The sequence below is a fragment of the Rhincodon typus genome, chromosome 17, assembly GCF_021869965.1.
Source record: "Rhincodon typus isolate 14 chromosome 17, sRhiTyp1.1, whole genome shotgun sequence".
Taxonomy (NCBI): domain Eukaryota; kingdom Metazoa; phylum Chordata; class Chondrichthyes; order Orectolobiformes; family Rhincodontidae; genus Rhincodon; species Rhincodon typus.
The window spans coordinates 41,724,033-41,732,670 of NC_063348.1; the positions used below are offsets into that span (position 1 = coordinate 41,724,033).

An 8,638-nucleotide genomic window follows, 5' to 3' on the forward strand; every position below is an offset into this window, starting at 1 on the left:
ACCCTTTGGTCCAACTCGTCTATGCTGACCAGGTTTCCCAAACTAAACTAGTCCCATTTGCCTGCGTTTGGCCCATATCCCTCTAAACCTTTCCTATTCACGTACCTATCCAAATATCTTTTAAATGTTGTAACCTTAGAAATTTAGTCACTAACCTAACCAGTCTGTACCCCAGCAAATCCCACAAACATTATTGAGACAACAAGGTGCAGAGCTGGATGAACACAGCAGGCAAAGCAGCATCGCAGGAGCAGGAAGGCTGACGTTTCAGAATTCTGATGAAGGGTCTAGGCCCGAAACGTCAGCCTTCCTGCTCCTGTGATCATCCAGCTCTGCACCTTGTTGTCTCAGATTCTCCAGCATCTGCAATTCCTACTATCTCTCCCACAAACATTATTATTGTTATTAACTAATGTTAATTTTGAGGTATAAATAAGAAAATAAATTGTACAGATCAACATGCATAAAAGTCCCTTGCTCTTCAAAATCGTGTCTTTTTAGTCCACTGCACAGAGCAAACTCAGTTTAAGATCTCAGTTCCTACTATCTCCAAACTCAGTTTAAGGTCTTGTCGAAAACACGCACCTTCGATAGTGCGGCACTCACTACAGCATTAGAAGTGTCAGCTGTGCGAAAATGGTTTTTGTTTTGTACAATCAAGCATTAGAAAACCTGTGTGTTGCGGAATTAGGAAATCAAACACTAGCAAGTCCAACTAAAATCTGGTACTAGGCGCTGAAGCCGTAGCAATCTCAACCATTGTGTTTTTCAGCTATCCTGCATGAGCAAAACAACTCAGATACAATGGGCCTGGACATTCTAACAATAGCCAGCCATTACTCTTGTCCCCTCCCCGATTCCTTACGTTTTAGCGGTTTCCTTTCCGCCAGCTTTGGAGTAGAAGGAGGTGCATCCTGGGAGAAAACTAAACGTTCTGGAGAAGGGAGAGAGGAAAAAAAATCAGAAAGTCAGGTTGCCTGGATATCCAGACCTTCGCCACTTCTCACTGCCGGATTTTTTAGTGCATCCATCGGCCTGCCGCTCGCCCTCACACAGCACAGCACTGCAGCGAGAGGCCCGCAACTCTCAACGGCCGCCCCACTAGCGCGAGCACCTCAACTCCCAACGGCCGCCCCGCTGGCGCGAGGCATGTGACGACCAACCCAGCCCCCACGAGCGCGGCGCACTCGGGGTAAAAAAAAACCATGGACAGGAATTACCCGGCCCCCAACTTCAGCGACCCGCTGGCGCCCGGCGGACAAACGTGGCCGTACGAGCGGGCGGGCAGTGGCGTCAAGTCCAGGTAAGAAGGCGCCCGGAGACTAGGGCTGAACGTGCGCCCCCCTGTGTGTATATGTGTGAGAGAGGAAAAGAGAAATCGGGGGCTTTGAGGCCTAATGTTGTTAGCCTGGGGTCGGTGGAGAAAGCATACAACTTCTCGGTGTCCGCTGGAGAGACCGCCTTATTGTATAAGGAAAGTCCGAGGCTATCGGCCGCTGCATTTGGCTGTGCTTCGCCCTGCTTTAATCACTTCTTAAAAATACCTACTTTCTGTGGCTGTTTCACCTCTCCGTTCTTCATCGGCCAGATTTATGTTTTTTTTTCCTTTGCAGTTTACTAAATGCTGTAACATGTGCAAGAGGAGGTGGAGGTGGTGGGATTGTGGTGGCGGGGGTGTAGGTAGTGGTGGTGCGTTGAAAAATTGGCCTCCGATCCTGGAATCCCTGTCGACAGAATCTTTTATAAAGTAGTTCTTCCTTGTATTTAAAATAAAAAGCACGATCGAAGTTGAAAACGAATTAGTTGTTGATTAAAAAATTGGCACCAAGTTTGGTTTGGATTCAGTGTTTAGTATGTAAGTTCTTTTTTGTTTTTAAAACTATGTTTGTAAGAGTAGGCGTGGTCTGGAAGAGCTTAATGAGCTGCTCTGCCGGGCGTGAGTTCCCATCAAGTGCTTCAAACTATCAAACGGCAACAACAAAATAAAAATCACGAGCACCATTCGAATATAATAAGGTTTGCATGTTTAACTTTGCTCTTGAGGCAAACTGTATGTAAAGTTGACAGATTACCTCGTAAAATATATGTAGGATTTCCACAATCTTAATTGATTACTTCCCAAGGTGTGTGGTTTTAATTACGTTCTGCTACTCTTTTAAGGTAGGAGGCTTAAAAGCTGCTTCAACAGTTTGTTCCATTTTATGAATAAAAGAAGTTGAATTGCCACGTTGGGAGTAAAATAAATGGGTTCCAAGCTTTCAGTATAAACAGGGACTCGATAGTAAAGAAGAAACATGTGTTTCTTTTGCACCTTTCACAACTTAAGCCCAAAAGCGCCTAACCACTATTGAAGTATTTTGATGTGTAGTCATTTATTGTAATTAGGAAAACATAAAAAGGTCTCACACACAGTAATGTGGCAAACTGATCAAGTGATTTGTTTGATATTTGTTGAAGGCTAAACATTGGCTATTACAATGGGGAGATCTCCTAATCTCTTCCTCAAAATAAGTGATCTTTTAACCATCCAATTAGAGCTGTATAGCATGGAAACAGACCCTTGGGTCCAACTCATCCATGCTGACCAGATATCCTAAATTAATCTAGTCATTTGGCACATATCCCTCTAACCCCTTCTTATTCATATACCCATTCAGGTGCCTTTTAAATGTTGTAATTGTAGCACCCTCCAGCAGCTCATTCTATACATGCACCATGTTCAGTGTGAAAAAGTTGCCCCTTATGTCCCTTTTAAATCTTTCCCCTCTCACCTTAAACCTATGCCCTCTATTTTTGGACTCCCCACCCTGAGGAAAAGACCTTGGCTAATCACCCTATCCATGCCTCATGATTTTATAAACTTCTATAAGGTCACCCCACAGCCTCCGAAGCTCCAGGGAAAATAGTCCCAGCCTATTCAGCCTCTCCCTGTTGCTCAAGTCTTTGAACCCTAGCAAGAGACCAGAATTGTACACAGTATTCCAAAAGTGACCTAACCAATGTCCTGTACAGCCTCCACATGACCTCCCAACTCCTATACTCAATGCACTGACCAATAAAGGCAAGCATACCAAATGCCTTCTTCACCATCCTGATTACCTGAGACACTACATTCAAGGAACTATGAACCTGCACTCCAATGCCTCTTTGTTCAGCGACACCCCCAGGACCTTATCATTAAGTGTATAAGTCTTGCCCTGATTTGCCTTTCCAAAAGGCAGCGTGTGATATTTATCTAAATTAAACCCTATCTGCCACTACTCGACCCTTCTGATCAAGATCGCATTGTACTGTGAGGTAACGCTCTTCACGGTCCATTACACCTCCGCTTTTGGTATCATCTGCAAACTTACTAACCATACCTCCTATGTTCACATCCAAATCATGTATAAAAAGCAGTGGACCCAGCATTGATCCTTGTGGCACACTGCTAGTCAAGGCCTTCAGTCTGAAAGGCAAACCTTCGCCATCACCCTATGTCTTCTACCTTCAAGCCTGTTCTGTATCCAAATGCCTAGTTCTCCCTGTATTCCATATGATCTAACCTTGCCAAACAGTCTGCCATGAGGAGTCTTGTTGACTGAAGTCCATATAGATCATGTCCACCACTCTGCCCTTATCAATCCTCTTCATTACTTCTTTTAAAAAAAAAAACAAGTTGGTGAGACACAATTTCCCATGCACAAAGCTATGTTGACTATCCCTAATCAGTCCTTGCCTTTCCAAATACATGTAAATCCTGTCTGTCAGGATTCTCTCCAACAACTTGCCCACCACTGATATCAGGATCACTGGTCTATAGTTCCTTGGCTTTTCCTTACCACCTTTCTTAAATAATGGCATCATGTTAGCCAACCTCCAGTCTTCCAACATCTTCATTTGCATCAGGTATGACTCCAGTCTGCAGAGAGTTTTCACCCTGATTCCCACCAATTTGTTTCGCTTGGGTTCTTCAGTGCCACACTTTGTCAAATGTGGCCTTGATGTCCAAGGAAGGCACTCTTAGTTCACCTCTGGAGTTAGCTGTTTTGTCCTTGTTTCGACCTAGGCTGCAGTGAGGTCAGGAGCTAAGCACTGACAGAACCCAAAATGCCATCAGTGAGCAAGTTACTGCTAAGTAAGTGATGCTTGATAGCACTATTGATGGCACCTTCCATCACTTTACTGATGATCAAGAGTAGACGATGCAATTGGCTAGGTTGGATTTGTCTTGCTTTGTGTACTGAAAATATCAAGATGAATTTTCCACAGGTTTGGGTAGATACCAGTGTTGTAGCTGCATTGGAACATCTTGGCTAGGGATGAGAGAAGTTCTGGAGCACAAGTCTTCAGTGGTAGTGCTGGGATGTAGCCAGAGTCCACAGCCTTTGGAGTATTCAGTACCTCCAGCCATTTCACAAAGTCATGTGGAGTGAACTTAATTGGCTGAAAACTTGCATTTGTGATGCTGGGGCCCTTTACAGGAGAGAGATGGATTATCTATTTGGCATTTCTGGCTAAAGATTGTTGTGAATGCATCAGCCTTATCTTGTAATGTGCAGTTAAACACCATGTTGGGAGCCATTCCTGTCTTGTATTTGTGCAACCTGAACTTTACCATCCTTTCAGCCCAAGACTTAATGTTTGTCCAGATTTTGCTGCATGCAACACTGCTTAATTGTTTTGAATGTCACTCATTTGAAGTGCTTGAACTCCCTTGCTAAAATCACTGATGTACTATATCATATAGACTGCTGTAGAAAATAGCTCACCACTATCTTCTCAAGGACATGTAGGGGTGTGCAATAAATGCTGGCCTACCCAGCAAAGTCCACATTCTGTGAATTAATAAAGAATAAAATATGCATCAGGCCATGAGGTGACTGGTTCTGGCCTCTAGCACGTGGATCCTGAGCTTTTAGTTGCTAAATTCTCCTAAGACTATCTCAGAACAATAGTACAGTCACACAGGAGCTGTTGTGGCACAGTGGTAGAGTCCCTACCTCTTGGCCACAAGGTCCAAGTTCACGTCCTCCTGCTACAGACATTTGTTACAAGTTTGAACATGATGATCAAAAATGCTTACTGTCACACAAAGACGATCGAGGGTGTCCTCACTATGATGGGCTTGGTCTTCACAATGAATGTACAGTGGTAATTCAGACATGTTATGACACAGCTGTATGGCAGGTGGAACTTGAACCAATATGTTCTAAGCAGAGGTAGGCGGATAGCCATTGTGCCGCAGGAGTCCCATAGTGATTTTTTTATATATCCACCAAGTGGGCAGACAGTGTCTTGGTGTAATGACTCATCCAAAATCCAGCACAACTGACAATGGGTGATCATTGTAAGATTTTGTGCTGCAGTTTCTGAACCCAAAACCTTATGACTTGAGTGATATTGCTGACGTAAAAGTAATATCTTTATTTAAATGCCTGAAGTTTTTATTGAATTAAAGTTTGAATATTGGTAATTGTAAAAATACATTGCATTTCCCTGTAAGTTTCAATTTCAATTAACTGTTGTCAGCACATTAATTTTAGATACAGAATACTATATTACAATTCTAGAGACCATGGTTTAAACTCTAAGCTAGTTCAGATTCAATTAAGCATTCTTTCAAATTAAGCTTCCTCTTTGACAGATCACCTGAGAGACAAACTCATTATAATACATGAGTACTTTGCCCCATGGAGGAAAAATTCTGAGATTTGCCATGCTTTTTTGATCCACATTTATCAAGTAATGTGTTGATAGCAGTTTGGAGCAATTTATAATCTAAACTTACACATATCACTGAATAAAAGACAATAAATAGGGAATAAAAGATGTAAAATAGATGAGCAACAATGAAGCTCATTGATTATGGTTAAAAACATTTGTATTGATTAGTTTTACGTTTTAGTCTGGAAGATTAGTATTCAAATTTTTACATTGCAATGTCTATTCCTGTCATCTTGGTTGCTACTTCGTAGACCAAGTTTTCTCATGTCTGTCTCTGTTGCTAGGATAAGGAATCTGGATTTAGTCATGTAAATCTTGGCACTTGGCACTTGGCACTTGGCTCATAATTGTCATATTCTTAGGATTTGAATTAAAGTTATAAGTATAAAGGGGCCTTTAGAATACATTTGTAGTTTTGATTATCTTACAAAGTCTCTTGCATTCATTGCAGCGTAAATGACATCATGAATTACTTAAATATTGGTATCATTTTGGCACTTGCATGACTTTAATTTGGATTACAACCACCAATAGCTTTTTCTGGAGCTATCTGTGATTTTTAACAAAATTATTCTCAAGAAAGCTGCTGTTTCATTCAAAAACACTTACCTGAAAAACCAGATAACTGGGTCTGTGGCTAGAAGGACAGTTAAGAAACTGGGAATTCTGTAACAAATACCTCACTTCCGGATGTTCTAAAGTCTGTCCATCATCTACAAGGCACAAGTCAAAAATATGATGGAATACATTCCACTTGGCTGCATGACTGGCTCAACCACCCAGGACAATGTAGGCTTCTTCATTGGCAACTATTCACACCTTGAATCAGCACAATGGCAGCACTGGAATAATGAAGAAGTACTGCAGCAACTCGCCAAGCTTCCTCTGACCTCTTTCATAAGAGGGGAAAGTGCAGCAGAGGTATGACAACACTACCACCTCTCTCCTCCATGACCTATGTTGTTTTGACTTGGAGTTATATCATTGTTCCTGCGGTATTGCTGGGACAAAATCTTGGAACTTGTTTCCTAATAGCACTGTAGGTATATTAGTGAACTGCAGTGGTTCAAGAAGGTATCACCATCTTGAGACAGATTAGGGATAAACAACAAACCTGGCCTTGCCAAGGACACATCCAATGAAAGAGTGAAAATAAACTTGAATAATTCTGCCACATCTGGGAACATATTCCCAAAAGCTTTTGCATTCCTGTACAAGTTGATTGAAAGATTAATTCCCCCTTTATCCCTAATGCCTCTTCTATATTGCAGACTTAGTGTTTTAGAAAAACTGTGATCAGTAATTTTCTTAGTTTTCTCTAATTCTTTCTGCATTCCATTTATGGTGGTCGAGTTACTCTTTTTGCCCTTCCTGTATTCCTACTTCATTAATATTGAAATTTAACACATCGACTTATTCTTAACTTGTTCCTCCTAGGGAGTTGAAGTTGTGCAGATCCTTCAATTGATCACCTTCAACTTTTTAAAATGCGGACCTGTTGTCACTTACCTCTTTTTTTGCACTTGAACTTTGTCTGGATTGTGCACTGTGAGCCTTAGCTGTGCAACTTAGTTTCTCAGTTTTGAAAAGTCTTTTGATAGGTATCTCACAAGTTTGTGAAGAGAATGTCTCTAATCTGCACTACTGGGTATTTTGGACAGTTTAAAAACTTCATGTGTTCACAGTTGTGTTTTACAGAAATTCTATTGACCTTCAATTAAAGTATGTTAGTTATGTGAAAATTTAACTCGTTTTCTTCACTGCAGTCTGGAGAAACTGTTAAAATCGGATTGAAAATATTGTCTATGTCCAATATGCTTTTTAAAATCTTTGTATAAACAAATTTGCGTTTATTAGATCTATTAAGTTTGAAAGCATGTTTTCTTTTTAATTGGCCATCAATGACTTTCATATTAATCTTTCTAAAACAAAATTTTAATGACTGCATATAAGCAGTTTAATATTTAAAGCAAACTGGGATTTGAATTTCAGTTGTCATCTCTTGTGATATATGCTATTATTGATTTGAGGTGTTAGTATTATTATGCCAAACTTGGATGTTTGACCACATTCTGTTCTGCAAGTCTTGTTACATGATTCTCTGGGAGTGAAACATTTGAAGTGGTATGAGGGTAAGCTCACTAAGGAGTTTGGGGTCATTAAATTTTACCCTCTACCAATCAATCGTACCTCAAACAAAATAGTTAACTCATCTAAATTATTAGCTGAAAAACATCTGCAAAATTTTACATTTAGTATTAATTTATTGGATAACGGGGATAAATATGACATTACCTGGATCATAATTTAAGACATCAGTTTCCTCAACTGTAATTTTGCTTTGCACATCTAGTAGCATATTAGCTGTACATTTTACAATGGAGTAAAATTTAAGTGTGAATTGCAATAATTTATTCTGTTTGAGAGTGGAAACATTGGGGAAATTATGTTGTATTTTCAGGGTTGGTACGCTCAGTTGGCTGAATGGCCGATTTGCGATGCAGAGTGATGCCAACAGTGCAGGTTTATTTCTCTCACGAGCTGAGATCACCATGAAGGACTCTCCTCAATCTCTCCCCTTGCCTGAAGCATGGTGACCTTCAGGTTAAACCACCACCAATCATCTTTATCCAATGAGAGAGCAGCTTAGCGCTCCGGTTGGCCTGTGGCAACTTTACCTTTTATGCTATATTTCCTTTCACTGTTTTCTGAAAAAAAAATTCAATTAGAATTCTCCAGTTAATGGTCTTTTAAAAATTAGTTACTGATTTTCCAATTTAATAATAAATCAGGGTGTTTAAAAAAAGCTCTTGGATAAAGCTGAGATAACAAGGTGTGGAGCTGGATGAACACAGCTGGCCAAGCAGCATCAGAGGAGCAGGACAGCTGAGTTCATCCAGCTCTACACCTTGTTATCTCAGATTCTCCAGCA

The 8,638-nt window shown here is 40.7% G+C and overlaps 1 protein-coding gene across 2 annotated transcripts in view; it reads left to right on the forward strand.

Annotated features, from left to right (window-relative positions):
* The first annotated feature begins 887 nt into the window (after positions 1-887).
* qser1 (glutamine and serine rich 1) overlaps positions 888-8,638 on the forward strand; it is a 143,488-nt gene continuing 135,737 nt past the window's right edge. For both annotated transcript variants that reach the window (XM_048607161.1, XM_048607162.1), the window contains exon 1: positions 888-1,303. In XM_048607161.1, the coding sequence (XP_048463118.1) occupies positions 1,206-1,303 (98 nt within the window). In that variant the 5' untranslated portion in view covers positions 888-1,205. The remainder of the gene's footprint in view (positions 1,304-8,638) is intronic.